Raw genomic sequence first — 22,260 nt, 5'->3', positions numbered from 1 at the left:
CATAAACTACTGTACATATTGCATAAAAATGCAATTCCTTGGATGAATACACACCAAAATGCATAATAAACGGTAAATATTTTGGCAGAGGTTGACATTCACATTTTTACAGTAGCGTAGTCTTGAAATCCTCCTTCATCATCCCGGAGCTCCCATAGCATAAACGATTATAATGTTGTCCCCACAAATCAAGTCTGATTAAATTTAAATCCAATCACCCAAATTAAGAGATGGAAATTACTCCCGCACAACCTCTTCCCTCCCCCATTTTTGTCTCTGATATTCTGTTTTTAATGACATGGCAGGCTGTGTTGCCGCAGAGAGCCAGTTGTCACTGGTGATGAACTTTCACCTTATTGGCCGCCAACACCAGAGGCGGCTGTCTTAACCAATTACACGCTCAGGTTTGAGCGCCACTCAGAGATCATCCAGGTAATGTCCAGGCAAAGCTCCTCCCCCCCCTCTGGGTCCTGTCTCCGCAGCGCTCGTAGATGGTTTGCAGCGAGGAGCGGGCTCAACTCATTTCAGGGTGCCCTAAGATAAGTGTGGAGGATGGATACAGTACGGAGGCGAGGGAGCGCTCAGTAATTGCCTCGCAGGAAGCGCAGAGTTAGTGAGGAGTTTGTGTTCAGAGGGGGAGCGCACGCTTCTCATGTATAATCACAACTAATTATGATCCAGACTTTAAAATGTAAATTATGCATTTTTGTTGCATTTATTTTCCATTTCCTAATCACTTTTAATGAACCGTACAAGAATACGTACAGTATTCCTCATGGTGTCGAGTGATGCAGTGGAAAAACTACACTTTCCTGACAGGTTTTAGTTTGAGTCTGAGTGAAAAAAGACAGGAGTCTACACATGCTGTGCCTCTGCTGCTGAAAGTGCACGTGTGTGTGTGTGTTTGTGTGTGTGTGTGTGTGTGTGGGTGTGTTACCACTGAAATGCTCCAACAGTATAGCATCCACTCAGAGGGACAAGAGCTTGCAGACAAAAGGGATTGTTGGTTTTAGAGACTATTTTCAGTTATCCTACTCGGGCTGGAGAGGAGCTACTCCACAAAAACACTTCAATTAGGGAGGGAGAGAGAGAGAGAGAGAGAGAGAGAGAGAGAGAGAGAGAGAGTGAGAGAGAGAGAGAGAGAGAGAGAGGAGGAGGAGGAAGAGGAGGAGGGGAGAAGACAGGAGAGGAGACAGGGAGCGTGAATGGGAGAGAGATGGTAAACTCTCTCCCTCCCGCGCTGACCTCCCCTCTCTCTCCCTCTCTGTCTGTCTGTCCGTCTGTTTCTCCCTCACCTTGTTCCTGACCCTCTCTTGGTCTGGGCTGTTAAAATAGGGTGTTCATGTGGTGAGGGCTCTTATGTGGCTCTTACGGAGCTATTGTTTCTGCCAGTGACACACACACACACACACACACACACACAGACACGCACGCACACACACACACGCACACACACACACACACACACACCATGTCAGACTCAAAACAGGAATAAGCCATGGAGAAATAACCCTCTGCCTGTCTGTTATCTCTATCAGTTTATCTACTGTCTCCACCTTTGTGGGGTTACTCTGGCGTTAAGAAAATGTTTTCATGTTGTCTGTTGAACAATAGAAACATACTTCCTGTATTGCTTGTAAGAATTTAAAAATTACAGCTTACAAATTGGACTTCAGATCTCTATAGCTATAACTAAACAGTTATACGTAAAGATTCCTTCAGCTGTACCTGATTTTAGAAAAACTTTAGGTAACTTCAAGCATTTTCAAATTTTTCCAGTAACTTACATCTGTGGTAAACGACATCTTTGTTTGCACATACATACGCGAAAAATTATTATCATATTAAGGCAGATGCTATTGCTCTAAAACAAGCAAAACATATGTTTTGTGGTAGGATTCTCAGGAAGAGTGACAAATTAAAGGCAAACAAAGACTGTTTTAAAATGTGTCAACTGTCTTTTAGACAGACTTGGCATCCTTTATGATGTGGCTGAGCCAATGCAAAACCAAAAAACAAGCATATTTTTAAAGGCTTGTAGACACTACAATGAAATTCAAGTGATTCAAGTGGAAATCATCTGAAAGAAATATGGCAGGAATAGGTTGGCATGTACATACTGTAAGTCAACATGTTCACATTTTAAGTAAAAATGTCCTCTTATTCTTCTCCAGTCTAATAAAACACTGTCCAGTGTTGCAATAACACCAACTAAGGCAAATTTTCGTATAAAAAGTAAAAGGCTGAGCCCAAATCTAAATGTAACACTTTCTTCCTTTTGTTTTATATTCAGCTGTGGAACTTTCTGTGTAAACTACGAGAAGACAAGCTGCACTCGTCCGCCCGTAGCACTAATTTCAAGTCCCCATGGGCTGTAAGGACTAGGGAATCAAACACATTCTCTATGACCAAGCCAAGTGAAAGGCAAAACAAACAGCCAATAGACATTACATTTTCACAGTTTTACTCTTCTGCTTTTTTTTTTTTTTTTTAAAAAGGATCCATGAAGCTCAGACTGAATGATGAGCTCTACAACAAGGTCACGGAGCAAATTTCTGCTCCGAGTGAAATACAAGAGCCAGAGAGCCATTAGCCCCACACTCCGGCTGCTCCGGTCGCTCCACGCAATAACCCAAATCAACCAGCTCCACTCTGTATTGGCTAATGGTACTGTGGCTGTTTCAAATGGAGGAAACACTCTAGACTCTCTCCCTCTCTCTCAGACACACTCACACAGACACACACACACTTCCTCCTCTCTCTACTAGATAATACAGAGTGAAAAACTAGGCCTGTCCACTGTAGACCTAATTAAAAGTAAGAATTAATGGAGAATGGAGGATTCAGAGAGAGCAAGCAGAGAAGGAGCGGGGGGGAGGGAGGAGGAGGGAGAGAGATTTGTTGGTTCAAATATGTACTTTTTCTCTATTATTCAAATGAGCAGCCTGCATCTTTTTCTAAAAAGAAAAAAAATGCAGAGACAAATTTAGCGTCCTGCACAAAGTAGACTTTAACTCTCTCCCAGGATTCCCGACGGAGATCGTCCCTTAGACCAGAATCACACCCGGACTTTATCTGTGGCTAGATCTATGGAAAGATTTGCAGGCGGAGGAAAGATTGTTCAATGTATGGATGCAGAACTCAAGGAAAAGTTATGTAAAGCAAAAAAAACAAAAAAGAAAAAGACTTTTATAATTGATCGTATTTCAGATGTTCTTTAGCGTTTGATCTGATCAGAAAAGCACCAATGGAAATGGCGAGGCAACAGCCAGATTACTAAGTGCATGAATATATGAGCGTTAATACGAGAGACTGACTTTTAACAATGTGTGTGACATCTGCAGAGCTTACAGTCCCCGGTGTTTGGACGTCTTACCTGTGACATCTGCTGCCATCAGTCCCTCAGCCCTGATGACCTTCACCTGCACCACACCAACATCTTTCAGGTTGTGCAAGGACCTCCACACGCTCTGAAAACATCACAGAGAGAGGGGTGAAAGGTCAAAGAGGGCGGCAAATTAGCATAAAAGAGAAAGTCAGGTCAATAGCCTGACATTTCATTAATAGAGAGGAAAGGGCAGAATATGTCCTTTAACAGTCCTTATTTGAAAATGTAGAGCTGGCATTTCTTGTCGGGTCGAACAGAGGAAGAATGGGCAAATTTAATTTCACTTAATAGCCGTGCCTTTTTGTAATGTTTCCCTACTTTGTTCTTTTTCCAGACAAAAAGGAAGTTCACCAAATTTGGTAAAGATGATGCAGAAACACACAACAAATGCACAAAAAAAATTTTTTTATAAACTATACACGGTCACGATTAGAATTTGGGCCCTTTATCATTTCTTTTAACCTTTACCCTCCAAAAGTCAGTCCCTTAAAAAGGAAAGAGTACCCATTGTGTTTTAGTGAACATGTGTGCTTCCCTCTGTGTTTGGTATAATGGCCGTGAGGAGAGGAGTGTCATCTTGGATCAGCTGTGGAAGAAAATGTCTCAGACTTCCTCCCTCCGTCCTTTACATGACCAAAATGCATTAGCTTGAGAGCAACACATTTTAGTTTAGTGTTATTATACGAATTGTGTGCTTTTTTTGTACCCAAAGCTGATTCACTCCCTGGTGCGCACTGTCACGCCGGATAAATCAATTGAAAGCGCTGGCTGGCATTTACTTTTTTTAGTCACTCCATGATGTTGTGTGTAAGAAAGAAGAAGTGTTAAGAGGGTGTGAGAATAGCGACGTTAGTATCAGTGGAGGAAGAAAGACAACAGTGAAAAACGTGTGATTTGAAGCAAGTACTTGCAGCAATCAAAAATCTATATGCGTTGAAATATGAGGAAAAAAATAAAGGGTAATTTGCATCTTACTGATATTAATGTGTCTGTACAAGGCTCACTGTAAACTGCATACACTTCTGTTTGTGTGTGTTTGTTTGAGGAGGAGAGACAGAGCACTGCAGGATATAATAATAAAGATGCCGCGGTACAGTAAGTAGACACGTCCAGTGAAGCATGACTGGCAGTGATATCATAGTTAGGAGGCAAACACACACGCTGACCCCCGCACAAGCTATACAGTTTACATAACGTCCAGACAAGAGCGGGTGAAAAACAGTCACCATGGAGAAACACAACCGACTGTAAAAACGTGAACACACGAGCTTCCTGACACGTATGAACTCTCCCTCCTGATACATTTTTTTTTACAAGGCCCCTTTAATGTCTTCAGTGAGAAGGGGAAATACTGAATGTACAAGGTCTTATCAACCGGGAGAAAGAAGGATGACGGTGTGAAAACTGGTCCGTAAATCTGCAGAATAAAGGGAGACCTGTGGAGATCAACGGCTGGCCCATGAGGCACGAGAGCGCACAATCGCAAACTCGCGCTTTTTGTTCACACCCAAACACTCAGGTATAAACACATGCATAGAAAACCTACATTGAGGCTAAATTGAGTAGCATGTCGGCGTGTCTTAAAAGCAGAGTGGAAATGCACTTCACTTCAATTTATTTCTCTCTCTCTCTCTGGCAATAACCCCTTCCATCCCCACAGGAGTAATTATAATTTAAATTTCAGAGTCAGGGCCAGGCTACAGACTTAATTCATTATTACCAACTCTGTCAGACTCTGCCTGTTTCCAGCGATATCATTGTCCAAAAGCTCTCTAAAGGAGATGAGAGGGGAGAGTCTGTGAAAGAAAGAGAGGGGGAAAGAGAGCATGTGAAAGAGAGAGGAAGAGAGGAGAAAACTCTCCTTTTTAAGGCACGATTTCTCTGAAGATACAACTGCTTGTTGTGATTGTTGGGGAGCAGCTAAGAGGAGAGACACGGGGAGAGAAAGAGTCAGAGAGGGGGCAAGAGGGAGGCAACAGAGGGAAGAGTCAAGGGCAAACTCAAGGCTGACTAGTTAGTGTGTTGTTGTTCGACGGTGCGACGCGCCATGCTGCCGATAACCTAGCTGGGAATGGCATGTAAAATACTTTGAGTACAGACAACTATTCTGAGAGCTGGCATTAAACTGTCACACTCACAAATAATTTTGTTTTGGTCAATACTTAACGATGGACCTCAGGAATCGGAGTCATACCAATTTAAACTGTATTTCATTTCGATTGAAATCTAAAGGTTGCCAACTTTAGTTAGTTTAGAAAAAGGTCATGCACCTGTACTTGTGCTGCTCAGTCTGTGGACTCGCCGGTTTTTGCTGTAGCTATCTTTGGCTGGAGCGACTAGCTGCCGTTAGCAAGAGGCTCAGTAAGCTGTGCAGTTAACTGGCCCTATTTCAGTGTTTTGTTGGGTTCTGTTTTGTTTAGTTTTTTTGGTTGTTGATTTACAAAAAGCAAAAATAAAGATTAAGATGTTCATTCGTTGATCCCACGACAGTCCGGTGGCAAGCTGGTTCACATGCTAACTTCAGTAGACATCTTTGCAGCATAGTACACGGATGTCTTTGACTTTACAGCTGCTGTTTCTACACGCTAAATCAATTTCTGAATGTTTTAAATTAAAATTCTGGCAATATCTTACAAATTGCTCCTTTACCTTTTCATTGTGATGTGAATGTTGATTGCACAGCCATGTAAGGGCTGTAGAATAATGACACCTTCTGCATTTACATTGGCTTCCTATAAACCTTGCTGTCACTATGCTAATTTGTCTGCCACCATGCACAAAATCTGGAGATCCAGTCAGGCTGGCAGCCTGGTACTATTTCTATCTGCATCTGTTACAGAATAAATCAATGAATAAACGCACAATTTCGTCCTGAAATTGTTCGTAGTCGCTCCTATGAGGAAAACAGAAACCATGTAGATGTCGTTGCGACACCGGTGCCAACAGTTATACCACTCTGAACACTATAGGGGTAGAGAGTTGTTGGTTTCCACTTGAACATTTGGGAAGTTTGGCTTCTTTTGTAATATGAAAAAAGATTTTATAGGAAAATTGCATTTATGAAGCACCACTTTGATATTGCATCAAAATAACACAAATATCGCAAACAATACCATGGATACACAGATACACAAAATGACACGGAGATTGAACGCAGAGAATAAATAACAAAATGACTTCCTTTATGTATGGATGCAGAGGTATTTCTTCATCCCCCAACCCATCATCCACACTCCATCCCTTCCTCCCACCATACAGCCTCCCTAAGGGGACATTTAGGGTTCAGCCTGAATCCATGGCTGGTGGAGACAACACACCCATCCTCCACAAGGATTCAAATCCTCATCAGAAAGATAGACAGCACAGGAGAGAGTGGACTTACACACAGACAGACAGATAGAGAGCCCCCACCCCCTCATTTACGTCTCCGCACTCCCCCATCAGCAAGCAGGTGGACTGACGGGGATAAAGAGGAGATGCAAAGGAGGGATGAACAGAGGAGAGGAGAGGAAAATGAAAGGACGGAGTTGGCTTTCATAAAAAACGAACCGCCGCCCCGTCTGTGATTGACATCTTGTCATTGTGACATCTTCTTCCTGTCTCTGTCACACTCAACAGACACACAAATGAATCAGCCCCGGCAAAGGCTTATGACTCGCTGTCATCTCTGCGTCGCGTCACCTTTCATCAGCGTTCCATATAACGTTTCACACACAGACACGCACAAAAGACCTGACCAGCAGCCGCGCAGTTCAAGAGACGTTTAATCAAATGACTGTGAACTGCTCAAACACAAAACCCAACGCTAACAACTTCCTCCGACTCCCACCCCTGTTCATCAGCTCAGAATCACTGTCTGTCAAGATTCACTCTCCGGGTTTGCTCTCTGCCCCTCCCACACTTCCCCGCAGCCCCTTATATCACTTCCTGTTCGGGTTGTGTCCTTTCCCTTCACCTTAGAGCAGTGCACCTGACTGGGTGGGAGAGGTACTGCAGGTGTGTGTGTCCGCGTGTGTGCGCGCAGGGGTGGGTGGTGAAGTGCCACCACTTCAGCAGAGGTCACCATGTCCTCCTCCTCTCATCCACCCATCTTGCGGCCACCTTAGGCCCATTAAGAGCCATTAGCGCGTGTGCTCCTTTGCCGTCATAACGCATAAATCTCTTCCTCTACTTTCCCCTCTCTCCCTCCATCCCACTCTACTTCTGGGAAACAGTAATTAGGAATGAAGGAAAGGTTACGGTGAGCAAGAGTACATCGAAGGTAGTTGTCACTTAGTGAATTGCACCGTGTTGCATATAGCTCCATCATCAGCTGCATTCAAAGCAGTTTGCAGTCGAACATCATGTGTGCTCATTCACACTCAGACATGCAGCACATGCATGTGTATAGAGGGACTCACAAACCTGGCACACACACACACACACACACAAAGTTGTCACAATGCACAACAGCTACAATGAGAGAGACATTAATGAGCTCTGAGCTAGCATCAGATCCCAGCACTCAGGTGTCTATTATCTGCTTTCTTCAATGGGCACAGATTGGGATGAGGAAAAAACACCTGCTAAATGCAGCGCGGCGACCCCATTGTGACCACATGAGGTGTTTGTGTGGGTGTGTGCGTGTGTTTTTGTGTGTGTGTGTGACAGAGAAAAGGACATTTCTAGAATTTAAAATCAGCAATGTCTTCTTAGACATTCAGGTTATTAAGCGGAAATGCATTTAGGTCTGTTTTTTCCTTCTTTTTTTTCTTTTACAATATCAATCCACTGCTCCACGCCGCCTTAAAGTAATCCTGTGTGTGTGTTTTCATGATGAGCAGGGTGGGCCACGCCGCTGACGGCTAGGATGAGCAAAGGATTTCAATTGTCTCTTCTTCCTCATTCTCATTTGTGAAGGTATCTGCTCTTCAAAGCTGCGGTGATGATGACAGCGTGGTACTTGCATTGCTCCACCAACCCCATCTTTTTTTATTTAATAGCTGACGCATGAAGCTACTGTTTTTGCTCGTGTCTGTGTGCGTGTGCCTGTTTGTGATTAGCAGCACTGGATGCTTTTTGAAGGCTTGTGCTGGACAGCTGATTTCAAGCTGATAATAACCGGTGGGTAAAAATTTGCCCCGGCAAAATTACATACACCTACACATACACATACACATACACACGCACACACACACACACACACACACACATACACACACACACGCACACACACACGCGTGCACACACACACGCACACACACTGGGCAGATTAGTGGGCTTTGAGCAGCATTGTTATGTATTAGTGGTGGTACTTGGTCTTATCAGGGGTCTTTGATAAGGTACATCTTTATTAAATTCTCCAACTGAAAGACGGCCAGTCAGGGGAAAAGGAATATGTTAATAGGTAGAGCGCATTCAAGTCTTCTAACCGACCTCACTCTGCCCCTCCATCTGCAAACCCCCCATCCACCCACCTGCTTCCACCCTCTATCTCTCCATCCCTTCATCTAACGGGAGGGCCACAGTGGCGACAGACAAAGAGCCGAGGCTGCCGGGAGAGCGGGACAGTGATGGGGAATTGCGGGAGAAAGAAGGAGGCAGGAAAAAGAGGTTGGCGAAGGAAGGGAAATGTCTCGCCTTCAGCCGAGCAGAAAAACGGGGTCTGCGCAAGTTGTGAGAGAGGTGAAATAGCTTTTTCTTTTCATTTTACACGCCTTCCCTTCCCGGTGCAACCCTCATCCTTTACCTCTCGCCCCCTATTACACACACTCACACAAACACACACACACACACACGCACTCACATGCCCCGTCCTCATTTTATGGCTGTGAGGAGAGGCACGGCGTGTCTGTGTGTCTCAGTCCTAGAGCTCCCCCCTCTGATCTTGGGCGGTTGCTGCAGCGCGGAGCACAGTGGCCGACCTCCTGTGGCTAGCCAATAAGGCACCGCCACGGTTATGTAGGTCGTGGCACCCGTGTTCGGCCTGTGGAGCCACGCCGCTGGTGCCTACGCACACAAAGAAGGACGCAAACACACACCGGCTGGCACGTACTGTTAACTAAAATCAGAATAAATCCGATAAGCTCACAAACACAGGGAGCTTCTGTACAGCACACACACCGTAACGCACATAAAAAGCACATGTAACTAAGTGGTGCTCACGGGAAAATGTGCTCCGACAACTCTCATAGACATTTAAATGTAACAGGAACAATAACGATGAAACAAATCTTATATGGGTTTTTTTTTGCAATTAAGTCCTAAATTGAGCTAAAAATATTAAATGAACAAATATCTTCGACGTATTGTTGAAATAAGTCGTGAATGAAAGCAAAGACGGCTGCAGCACAGAGTGATAACGGAACACAACATTCTGTTGATGTGCACAGAAATGTCCAAGGCCGTCGGTGAAAGAAATCTATTGAAAGTGTGTGCGCGTGTGTTCGAGTCGTGTGTGAGCGTCTCTTTGTAGCAGGCAGCGAGGATGACAGGGTGCGAAGGGTTAACTAGTCTAAGACAAAGACATTGAAACCATTGTGTTGAGTGAAGGGCCTCTGGAGCAGATGGGGCCTTAGGGCTCTGTTTCTCACTCCTGTCTCTCTCGCTCTCTCCAATTTTTAAGCTTAAATCAATGACGACTGGCTAGTAAAACGCAGTCATTTTATACACAAATAAATGAGCCCACATGCATTAATCATAAATGCACAACACACACAACTCACTGCAGGATGCTGATGCAAATACCGCACAATACTGGCGGAGCGGATAATGGCAACAGAGACAAACCGGCGATGTGAGCCTCTATCTTTTTCCAAACAGTTCATCCGAGCAGCCCGTCTCAGTAGTGCCTGTAAGACATATGTGATCTCTCTTCGCTGACCTCTCTTCACCCTTGTGTTTCTTTCCTTCCGTTCCCTCGGTGAGTCTCATCATCTCCCTCCTCACCCACTCCTTCAAACTTCAAAACCACAGCTGCAGCTTGTTGGGCTTTTATTTTGAATCCCGGCACATTCGCTTGTGAGAAAAAACACAGTCTTCTTGATGAATAAGCGAGATTCTCCATGAATTGTGACTTTATAACAATCAGGAGTCTGATGATAAGTGTGCCAAGGAGTTGTTGTTTGGCACGTCAGCATGACTCATTATGCGAAAGGAGGAATACTTTTCTTTGTTTTTGTAACTTTGGACATGTTGACAGGCATCGCCCAGCCATCAATCCAAGGAGGAAGTCACAGTATCAGATAAACGGTCAATCAGTAATGTGTGATGTGTAAGTGTGACTGTGTACGATTTATTGTAGATGGAATGATGACAGGAAAATATGAAGTATGTGGATTCTGATTCCCATATGAACAATGAAGGGCTCTTGTATTCACACTCACTCTTATATTTTTAAGTCCCTCTCATTTCTACGTCTTTTAGTTGAGCGCTCAGTATATAAGAAAAAAAAAAAAAATTCACTCACAAAACAGTCTTAACCTAAACCCACACACAAATAAACACAAAAAAACACTCTCACAGTAAAAAAAACCAACTCACATATCTCTGCATGATCTGGTGTCTCTCGTGCGGGTCGTCCAGCATGTTGATTGACAGGTCTGAGATGGAAACGGCGGCGGAGGCGGTGAGCGTAACCAGCAGCACCAGCACGCCTTCGCCTTCCTCCAGCGGCAGGTCCAGCTTGTGCGTGTGTTCTTTACTGAGGAGCGACAGGTCAATGGTACACCTGCACGCAAACACGAGGCGAGGATTACAGAGTTAAGAGTGCTGGGCATTTTGTGGGGAAGCTGACTGTGCTGAAATACTCGTCCCTCACGCAAAAAGAAGAGGCTAAGCAAAGCTACTGAAGACAATAAAGGCTAAACTTGAAGAAATGCTGGAGTAGCTGTTTTTTGGGGCAGAAGTTTGCAGAAAAATTGCCTGTAAAGTAATAATTATCACAGAATGTATGTAAAGAGAGACATCACACAGAAAGAGGTCTCCGGTGTCTGAGCTGTTATCTCACCAAAAAGACTTTAAAAACTGCACATTGAGTTGGAGCATAGCAGTAGCAAACCACCTAATAATAATATACACATAGTAGACATCATGTGGATAGGATATCAGCAACTGCAGACAACTTAGCCACAGCTGACACAATTAAAACCTTTAAGTAGACACTTGAGAGCATCTACTCTTGACTGAATTGATTTTCCAGCATGCCCTTAGTCTGTCTCCAGTTAATATCAAGGCAAGCCAATAATAATTACTGGACTTGAGTCAAAGAGGTCAAGGCAAAGGCTGCCATAAGTTTCTAGATTCCGATGAAAAATAGAGACAACTGGGAAAAAAAGCCCAGTATTTACCCTAGGTTTAAATTTGCACATGAATGTTATCCTGACGGATATTGGATGGGAGGTAAAAATAATGACATTTCTCATTGTGCAACATTTTTCCGCAAGACCTCCCCTGTCTGAATAGATCCTACAAGTCAAAAATATGTATAATTTTTAGCGAGCTACACATGTTCTTTTTACACAACCTAACAAAGACGGGGACAGCTACATAACCCAGCAAGCCCACTATACCTTCCCATGAAGTCATCCTTCTTGCCAGCATCTTTGTCCCAGACCGTGATGTCCACAAAGCCTCCCTGCTCTTCATACAGGTGGAAGTCAAACTGCTCTCTCCACTGAGGGTTCAGCGTTTTGGGAATGGTCTGAGTAAACGACAGGGGGAAATACACCAGTTCTCCATGTATCTCAGTTGTTTATGTGCATATGTGCAACATACTGTACATACAGTGTGAGCTCAGAGAGCTATTTAACAGACTATGTGACTCTAAAAACATTTCAGACAGTAAACAAAGGAGAAATTAGAAAAATGTTTGTGAATAATTATAAACATTGATTTATTGTAGGTTTATTGTTGGAGTCAAAGAGTTAAGGAAAAATACTTTTTGAAGAACAAAAACAGTCAATTGTGTGTTTGTACATGATTTTTGGATAAATATATATATTTCCAATAATAAAAATGATCATAGGGCCATATGAAGAAAGTCTTATATACACAGAGGTCAAAGGAGTGTGTTTACCTTGCTCTTGTACTTCTGGTGTCCCATCCTGAATTTAACGTAAGGGTCACTGAGGCCGTTGTTATCCATGGGCTGGAGGCTGCGACCTTCTATAAGGCTGATGCTGACGATGCCTCGCCACAGCTGGGCTTTTCTGTGCACATCTGACAGACGCATACTCTGATACTGCAGCGCGCGCACACACACACACACACACGCATTCAGAGAAACATTTACACACACACGTGGATTTTTACATATGAAAGAATGTAAACATAAACACACATACACATTAATTAACCCCCGCGATAGAATTATGCTGTGTGTGTGTGTGTCAACAGGAAATTAACCAAACAGCAAACACATCAAGACAACACAGAGAGAGGCAGGCAAAAACACACACAAGTTAACACAAGATGAGATAAATGAGAGCACAATCTACCCCAGAGGTGTGAGCTCACATGACAGAACGTCACCATAAATTACCAAACATAGTCTCCCACTATTCAATCAGTCTCAAATCGGGAACAATTTCTTGGGAGCGCTGAGAAACGTCACTGAAAAAATAAAAAATAAGTACTGTAACCTTTTTCTGTCCTTTCCAAGTAAAATCTGCTCCAGACAAAGTAGGTTACAGCCTGCAGAAGAATGTTAATTTCCTCACATTAGTCTGGTGCTGTTTTTCTTTACAAATTTTTTAATACAATGAAAAAATACATTAAAAAGGAGACGAGTGATTTGTGGACTGCCTCATTCGACAGACAGACAACTGGGGTGTTGTTACAGTGTAGCTCTGTAAACTTCTCATTCCATCTGGCTGTACTGTACGTTGACAGCGCTGCAAATTCTGATTGATGATTCTCCATCTTTTTAAGTCTGTTTATTCCACCCCCCCACTGAACAATTTTCCCAGCACTTACAGGCCTATTTAACCTCTCTTTGAATCATGTCAGTATCCCTCACTAAAACAAAGAGCAGGGTATTTATTTGTCAAACAAATACACCCCTCTCTCTTTCTCCCTCTCTGTCTCTTTCGCTCTCTCTTTCTGCCTTTCCCTCTCCTCCTTCCTCGTTAGGGAGAATTTATTAGCATAGCTTTTGTTTTGCGGGTGAATTTCATTAAACTCTGAACAAACCCTGCCTCGCAAGCGCAGGCCTTTGATCTGGAGCCGGAGCCTCTTAATTTCCATTCTCCAGACATTAAACAATGCGAATGGCTCCCTGCAATATAGCCAACCTCACATACAGCGACTCCCACATCTCTTACTTCTCCTGCTCACTTGCTGCTCGCGCACTGTATGCTAATGAGGCGAGGTCGCCGTTATGTCCTACTCGAGCACAGCCCTAATTGTTTCCTTGTTTTTTGTTGCTGCAAATTTCTTGTTACAGAAAAAAAAAAAACCATGGGCTATTTGGACTGGGAATCCACATCCCTCTGCCAGAACGCAGCGGGAGTGGGATCACGTACAAAGATGTTCAGAGGCTGAAAGTCTTAGGAGAGATACTAACATTCAGTTTAAGAATTAATACAGCCTTGCACATAGTTCCACTTTTGGCAGCCCTTTAGAACAGGGAAAAAACTTTTCAAGTGTCAAAGTGAGCCTTTTGCCTCGTGGTAACAGTGAGAGAGACCTGGATTTATTGTGCCTCTGACTCCTTAATTATGATCTCAAACTGCTTTGTGAATAGTTTGCATCTTCTGCAGTGGGTTCAACACTCATGGATGCTTCATTAAAAAGAAGTGGTTGTGTAAAAATAACCGTGCACTGTGTGTTGTCGAGCGCTGAGGCAGGGAAGCACTCAGGAGCAGCGCCTTTCTGGTCGGGTAGCGCAGTAGCTAGTTAGTCAGTGTTTGAGCTAATTCCCGAGTCACAGGCGGGGTGGCCCAGTTTGGAGGCTTCAAAGACACGGTTTGGGGAAGCACAATACAGCAGGACGTCTGCCCAGCTCCGACCAGGCACAATTTAAAATGTGTATCTGTGTCTCTCGTCGGATATCAAACTTTTCACTGTTTGCTATAAGGAAACATCCAGCGCCTCAGTGCACAAATTAGGAGACTTATAAAGTAAACACATGAGACACATGAGGAAACAAAGCTGCAAATAAACCCGCTTGTGTTCACAAAATCGTCCCTGATACCAATATCACCGTATTTGGCCCCAAAACAAGGTAGGTGCTTCATGCATGAGCCAATAAGAAGAAGCGGCACTTCCAGGAGCATGCTTTCTGTTCATCCTGACAGCCAACAAGGATCACAAAAATGAAACCAAAAGATAGCAGTCGCTTATGCGTGGCAGGATGGGAACTCAAAAGAACGTCAAAGTTTTCCACTCGATGTAAAGGGGTCTAGGAGTGTCCTATAATCAGACCGCACAATCAACCAACTGGTTTATTTCGTAGTTGTTTTGCTGTACAGGACTCCTTTAAACCCCCCCCAAAAACAAATCAGTTGCTTTATTTTCTCACACAGCAGCTGCAATACACTATGCGGATCAAAAGTGGAAGAAGCACGAGCATGATGCGAGTGCATAATCTACCAGTTTAAAGGCACAAAGGTTGGATACAACCCTTATTCCAAAAGAAGTTGGCACACTCTTACAACCTTTTTGACCAAAGCAAACCAAGTACTGGTTCTGGGCCGGTGCTAGTGCTGGTTCAAACTGGTTCAACCTGTGAGCCTTTTAAGAACTGCTTTGCTTTTCCACAGGCATGAGAGCCAGCGTAGAGTCACATCATTCAGTCACTGTATATGTCCCCAATTTCCCAGCATTGCCTGGAACAACTATGCCGGTCTACATCAACTCTTCACAAGTGCCGCTCCTCACTTTGCAGGCCTACATTGGCATCCAAACCTGCCTGGTCCTCAGACCTCTGTTGCTTAGATTAATGAGAATAGTTAGAATCTTTTGAATATTCTCCAGTGGATACATCAGAACACACTACACTTGCTCTGTTTTGTAAGATTGGCGGTCATAAGTGGTTTTGGCTGGTCCTGCCCACAGCCCCTGAATTTAGACCAGCAAAGTGTTGGAACCAATCTGGAACCAGTTTTCCTGGCCGGGAGCCGTTTCTCTGGCTATCAAAACAGAGGGAACTGGTTCCAGAGTAGGCACTGGCTCTTAACCGGCACCTGAACTGTTTTGGTCATAAAAGGGTTTGTGTGAAAACATAAATAAAACAGAATGTAATAAGTTACTTCTTTGACATATTGTATCATCAAATGAAAATGGTATGCAGGCAACACACGTAATGTTTTATCTCATCTTAACAGAATTGTTTTTGGAAAAGATTTGCTTATTCTGAATTTGACCACTGAAAAACAAAGTTGGGACAGGGGCAACTAAAGACTGGAAAAGTTGTAAAATGTTTAAAAACTGCTGTTTGGAAAATTAAACAGGTAAACAGATTAGTTCATAACAGGCGATCATGATTTGGGATGGAAGGGACATCCTTGAAAGGCTCAGTTGGTTCAGCACTTTATGAAACACATAAATGTACAGTGAGTTGAATGATTGCATTCTGTTTCAACATACATTATACACAGCAACTTTTTTGGAGACAGGGTTGTACATAGATTTTTGTTTGATTGTCAGAAAAAATACACAGTGCAGCGTGCTCTAAAACTGAAAAAGATATAAAGCATACTTTGGTGTATATCTATCTTTCACATGTGTGAAGACAGTCCACCTTCAGGTTTCATCGCGCTTGCAAAACAAGTTTACATCCCCTAATGTGATGTAAATGTCAAGTGGTATATTGCAGCTGGTGGAAAATAAGCTAGTGACAATGATAACTCAAGAGCTGATAAAGAAAAAAACTGATAATACCACTGTGGAAGGAGGAAAAAGGAGGGAGAGAGGGAGAGGGCCAGGGAGACTCCATCCATGTACCAGGACACAAGTGAAGAGTGCAGGAAAGGTGAGGTGCAGTACGGTCGGTAGTGGGGTTACAGTACAGTCGGAAGTTTGTGGGTGGGGGGGTGGGAGTCACATGCTGTTTTAGTTTACCTTACTAGATCGCTTCCAGTTCCTTCTCAAAAGCATGGTCTGTAAATGAGACAAAGCTGTTACAGAGCGCCCCCCACTGTCTCCCCCTTAGAGCTGCAGGGTCAGAGGTTAAAGGAAATAGGGTGCATGATGCTCAGGCGTTAGCCCTGGCCTGGTGCAGGTGGGGTTAGATAGAGAGAGAAGGGCAGCTGTTATTCATGCAGGTTAGGTAAGCAGTAGGTTTACAGGAAGGCATTCTGACTCGTCATATGAAGTGTTTTTGCGTATGCAGTCATGCGTGGACGCATACACACGCATGGAGAGACATGATTGGATACAGTAGCTGCAGTTTGTGCTTGTCACACAGTCAATCCATCACTTTTATACTTGCACAAAAGTCAATTTGTAACCCAAAGACAGGCAACTAATAGAACTGGTAGCTGCTTCCTAGTTTGAATTCTTTGTTTGGGTCCAGTAATACAAAAACAGTTAACATTGTATTTCTCTGTACACAGGAGTAATTACTTTTTTCTACTGGCAAGGATTAAGAGGGAGGATAACAGGGAGAAAAAATGCAGGAAGTTTTGTTGAAAATCTTGCCGTATGTCTAAAACATTGGCTTTAAGTGATTTTTTTTAAGATAAATATATTAATAGTCTTATCTATGTCACGGATTTACAATTATTAATGCAAAAGTTTAATTAAAAATTACATGAGGACTCTTTACATGTGCCCAAATAAACCCCACATAAATGTCCTCATGAACACTCACAAACTTGAAAAACACATGGTATATAACACACACCATCACAGACAGAGACACTTTCGATGCTGCGTTATTTAAAAAATATGAGATTATTGAGAGATTAATTTAAAAAGTACATTAAAAGTTTTGTAGTTTCCCCTTACCCTTCCATACCAGTAGATGGCAACAGAGAGAGTCCATCCAGATTGCACTAGTCTAACCTTGTACTCATTTCCTTCACAGTTGGAGAAATCCAAAATGATGCTTAACCTAAATAGAGTTTATTTGTTCTGTCAAATGTGGACTCTCTGAACTACAGCACTAAATAAGCAACAAAATTAAGACATCAGATCAAAAGGAATAAAATATTTCCCTCATGACTATGCCTTGTTCTGGATCGAGCATGCAGGGGTCCAATTAACCAAACAAATAATTGAACAGAAATAAATGCAACTCAAACAGTGAGCACGTCCGCAGAGGCGCGAGCCAACATAATTAGGAAAGAGAATCCAGTGCTCTTTGAACATGGAACTTTTCTACAGAACATATTAATTACACTTGTGTTTATGCATATGCATTTGCTGAGTTGAAGAGTTTCCAGTAGGATGACTGGAGCCAGCACATTCAGGTTCAACACAGCATGCATGGGCTTGTGATGTGTGGACAAACAGCTCACTAAATTGGAATAACACTGTTGATGAACTTCATATAGGAATACTATAAAACTTATTTAATCTATTTTTAATTATTTACTTATTTTACTAAAGAGCAGTTACTGTATACTTCAGGATTCCTTGATCTGGCTAAAGTATATCAGGCATTAGGGGTGGGAATCTCTTGGCACCTCACAATTCGATTAGATTCTGATTCAGAGATCAACAATTCGATTTTAAATCGATTCTCGATGCATCTCCATGCAGCAAGTTTTTTATGTCCGTCAACTGTCCGGGCGCTGCACTTCCGCACTTCTGAGGTCCGCCTCTTGCGTTCCGTCAACATTACGTTGTCAATTAACAAGTAGAAAATCGATTTTTGACATTTGTGAATCGATTCAGAATCATCCACGTCCGAATCGCGATTCATCTAAGAATCGATTATTTTTCCCACCCCTATCAGGCATATCATAACTTACTGGGTGTGACATGTCAAAGATAATGTAGGACCGGGCAAGTTAACTACAAAGACAGTCTGTGCAAGAAGAAAAAGAGAGGTGAATGAGTAAAATGAGTCCAATAGTAGTTCATATAGATTTCTTACAGCGTCCTTCACGTCCCCTTCCTTTGGTGACAGAGTCACAGCTAGGTCCAGGCTGCCCAAGTTATTTTCAGGATACTGTGGGTCCTTTAGGTCCAGTGTCACATCCAGTGTCCTACAGGGAAGCACAGTAAACCATGGTTTATGCTAGTCAGTTAAACTTCTTCGTCTTATTTCATTAATGTATACACTGAAAGGACATCTTCAAACAATTTGCACCAAAAAGTCCTGACTTCCAAGTCAAACTTTTCATAATAAACAAGCATGCGTTACTAATGTTCGCAATTCTGCTGAGGTCCAGCAGTCTTTCCATGGAAGTTCATACTGTAAGTGCTTACATGAATATTGATCATTTATATGCATACAGTAGGGCTGCAGAGTAAATCAAAATATAGTCGGAAATTGCAAAATTGCAATAACCAAACTGCAAGATACAGCCATTTTTTGATCAAGATCATTTATGAGGAAACAAGACTTGAATAAAGTACTGTGCTGCGGATATGCCCTGACCTACAAATCATATTCCTCAGATGTAGGATAATGTGTGTGGTAGAGGCGCCAACAAATATCATTAAGAAGATTTTAATACTTTTTTTTAAAAGAAAAAACAGTAATTCTCACTAATCTTGAATCATATTCCAATTGTAATATCTGCAATACGATTTTTTTTACCATACTGTGCAGACGTAGCATACACTAAATGGATGTGACAAATGCGTGTATAAATGAATGAATGCGTTACATGCACACGCCACCCTCCTTAACATAAAGTGGATACACATTCATATCAGCTCAGCTCTGACTCGGCAGATGTGGAGCACTGACAAAAGCTTCTCCGCAATCTGAGTGCCGTATTCTGCTTCCTTCCTCTCTCCCTTCTAGCTGCCGTTCCTGCTGTTTTCACCGATTTACAATGACATAAACGGGTCAACCTTGCTAACAAGCCTAAATTATGCGTATTGTAAGGAGGGTATTTAGCAAGGTAGGTCATTACTATTAACAAGACCATCTTATTTAACAAAGGTGTCTGTGAGCATGATTCAGTCCGAGCTGCTCTTGACAGTTATGACCAGTTAAAAATCACGATCCCTGAAAAATGAGTGCCCTCCATCGAATCTCAACATGCAGGATTGTAACCTGGTATCACTCCCAAGTTATTTGACAGGTCTTTAAATACAGGCGATAACACTGAGAAACAGCAAAAGCCATGAATGTTTTATGGAGGTGTTCAGCGGTTACATCAGTAATGCTGTCAAACACAGCAGGGAATGTGGAGACAGCTCTGACAATGCAACACTGATGCTGTGTTGATAAGCAAAGAAGATTTTGACTGAAGATCACTGTTATACAGTAGTAATGTATTGAATGTGACTAAAAAATGACTATTCCACACTACACTATTTTTTTTGCTTTGGTGATCACTTAAGACATCACATTTTTGTAGAATATGGCCAGAATTTGAAGGTAGCTCCAAACACATATATCAACAGTCTACTGACAACAGCTGCTATTTTCTAGCTAACCATGACTGTAGCATCTATTGGCTTATTAGCTCATGGCTCAGTTAGCCAGTGGCCCCCAGAGTGTGTCTGATGTGTGACTGAACAACTTGAAACAGCCTCAAAGACCACTGGGTCCCCTAAAGTGGAATAGTGGGATAAGCACAGGTTTAACCAATAAAGTCATTGATGGCTACATTGCATTTAGCTGCTTTGGTTTCACACTTATGGCACACTGGGGCAATTAAATAGACTGGAACCATTGATAATCGTATTCTTAATACCTTTACCATTCTTACAATTTAAGTGATATTCCCAGCACAGCCCCCAGCTAACTTCTAATTTACAGTCCAAAGCCAATAATGGCCCATAATGATTGACTGATGAAAAATTATCAAACTTACCAGATGGCCACCAGTCTACTTCCACTAAAAATTGTCTTTTTGAGATTAAATTCCTTGTTATATACTTCTCTGTAGAATACATATTGAATACAGCCTCACCCTTCAAGTTTGAGATGGATTACCAAAGACTGCCACTAGAGGGAGACCACAGACCACATTATATCAAAGTGACTGGATCAAAAACAAGCAAAGATGCTGGGAGAGGGGTGTGTGTCAAGAGAACAGGTGTCGTGAGAGGGGACTCCCTCACCCTCCCCCTAATGGCTGTCTCTTGTCACATCGCTTTCTTTCAACATGCCCATTCCTGCGGGACGCAGCTACCAGATACAGTGTTTCCAATCCAATTGGTGGAGGCTGAGTGGAGACAGTTTAGATTGTAGAAGGGTGAGATATTGGGGGTGGGTGTGCTGATTGAAAAGAAGTCAAAAGAGACATAGAGACCTCTGATGTTCCAGTGACTCCAGGTGGAGGTAAGCTGAGCCCATGAAATCATCCTGAAATCCGAAGTCATAGTCAAAAACCTGCAAAAAGACGATATACACAGACTGTCAACAGTGGACCCACAACACCACATGCAAATGTTACCAGTCTAACATATTTTTTACATTGACTCGTTATATCTGGCATTAAAAGTATCTTTGAATATAATTCATTCTTGTCAATTGAGACTGAACAATCATCCAAAGTGTGACAGCAATTCATATAACAGCAGGATGACGTCTGAAGTCCAGGACCCATCTGCTGTACCTTGACATATAGCGGGTCTCTCAGGGTTTCCACCAGCAGGCTCACTCTCTCATCCCACACTGGGTTGAGGTTCTTGTGGATGGTCTTACTCCTGAACACCTCCTTCCCTGCGATCTTAAACTTCACATAAGGGTCACTGGTCCCTACAGAGAAAGACAGGAAACAAAGAACAATACTGTTAAATTAGTACGTATTATGATAAATGTTGCCTTTGTTGTGAGAGTTGTGATGAATAGTTACTGCCATACACACTTCTTTTTTTTTTTAAAGGTGCAATTCTAAGTACACAAAACAAAGTCTTGCAAAAAAATAATTCACGCATATCTTCTTCCTACAATGAGATTATACTGTTACAGCATCTCTGGTGGTGTCACGACAGAACACATCTTTTGTTCTCACTCAAGTTATTTTTAAACACTTCATAGAGTCGTGCTTGCCGCTTTAAAGGCCCGAGGAGGGAACCCATGTCATGTGACTTTATTGTGGGTCATGTGATTAGCAGTAGTTAATGTTGTTTATAGTTTAGCTGGGTGCACGCACGCGTCCCATGCATTGTCTCCATTTGACCACTAGGTGGCCCCATTGATTTATTTTCTTGAATTTGTGCTACAGTTTAAAGGTGCCAGGTGAAATGAATACTGTGAAATTAAACAAATACACACTTAATACACAGTGTGTAGTCTGTGACATAGTCCAAACACTAACAGGCCAGAAGGTCTACAATCTATCATCTTTAGGTATTCACCATCCCTCAAGCCTAAGTCTACGTTTGATTACCCTGGCAAATGGGCATTGATCCCGCTACCGCCTCCATTTCTGCTTTATTCCAACATCAAATTCTCTATCATCCATAAACTTGACAATAAAGTCAATTTATTTGACAGGCAAAGATAAATTGTGACTGAAATCACCATAAGAACAAAAATCAGGGTCAACTGAAAGAAAAAGCAGACCACAGAGTACAAGAAATTGAATTACATGAAATATACTCAAACATTCATTCAGTCAGATACATTTTCAGACACAAGTTCAAATGTTGCCTGCATCTGAATGAAATGACACGTGACAACACAGATTGAGGGAGACTGTGAAGCATCCAGAATGTGTTGTTTACATTCAGGGCTGTTTTTGTGCAGGAGATAATCAGATTTAGTCTGGCGTGACAGTGTGCTCCTGTCCAGATTCAGATAACATAAAATGGCC

General features: G+C 42.5%; 1 protein-coding gene across 11 annotated transcripts in view; it reads right to left on the bottom strand.

Annotated features, from left to right (window-relative positions):
• mctp1a (multiple C2 domains, transmembrane 1a) overlaps positions 1-22,260 on the bottom strand; it is a 149,707-nt gene that overhangs the window by 55,479 nt on the left and 71,968 nt on the right. For 10 of the 11 annotated variants that reach the window (XR_003984072.1, XR_003984071.1, XM_030417203.1 and 7 more), the window contains 8 exons: positions 21,058-21,200; positions 20,752-20,831; positions 18,411-18,522; positions 16,430-16,468; positions 12,444-12,608; positions 11,938-12,068; positions 10,910-11,096; positions 3,377-3,470 (listed from right to left, as the gene is read on the bottom strand). Coding sequence is in view for 9 of the 11 variants with exons in the window: in XM_030417203.1 (XP_030273063.1) it covers positions 3,377-3,470; positions 10,910-11,096; positions 11,938-12,068; positions 12,444-12,608; positions 16,430-16,468; positions 18,411-18,522; positions 20,752-20,831; positions 21,058-21,200 (951 nt within the window). In the remaining 2 variants the exon portion in view is untranslated. The remainder of the gene's footprint in view (positions 1-3,376; positions 3,471-10,909; positions 11,097-11,937; positions 12,069-12,443; positions 12,609-16,429; positions 16,469-18,410; positions 18,523-20,751; positions 20,832-21,057; positions 21,201-22,260) is intronic. The other variant, XM_030417205.1, reaches the window with a different exon arrangement.

Source organism: Sparus aurata, chromosome 5 (assembly GCF_900880675.1).
Source record: "Sparus aurata chromosome 5, fSpaAur1.1, whole genome shotgun sequence".
In the NCBI taxonomy this organism is placed as follows: domain Eukaryota; kingdom Metazoa; phylum Chordata; class Actinopteri; order Spariformes; family Sparidae; genus Sparus; species Sparus aurata.
This window is presented reverse-complemented; position numbering and strand designations above follow the sequence as displayed.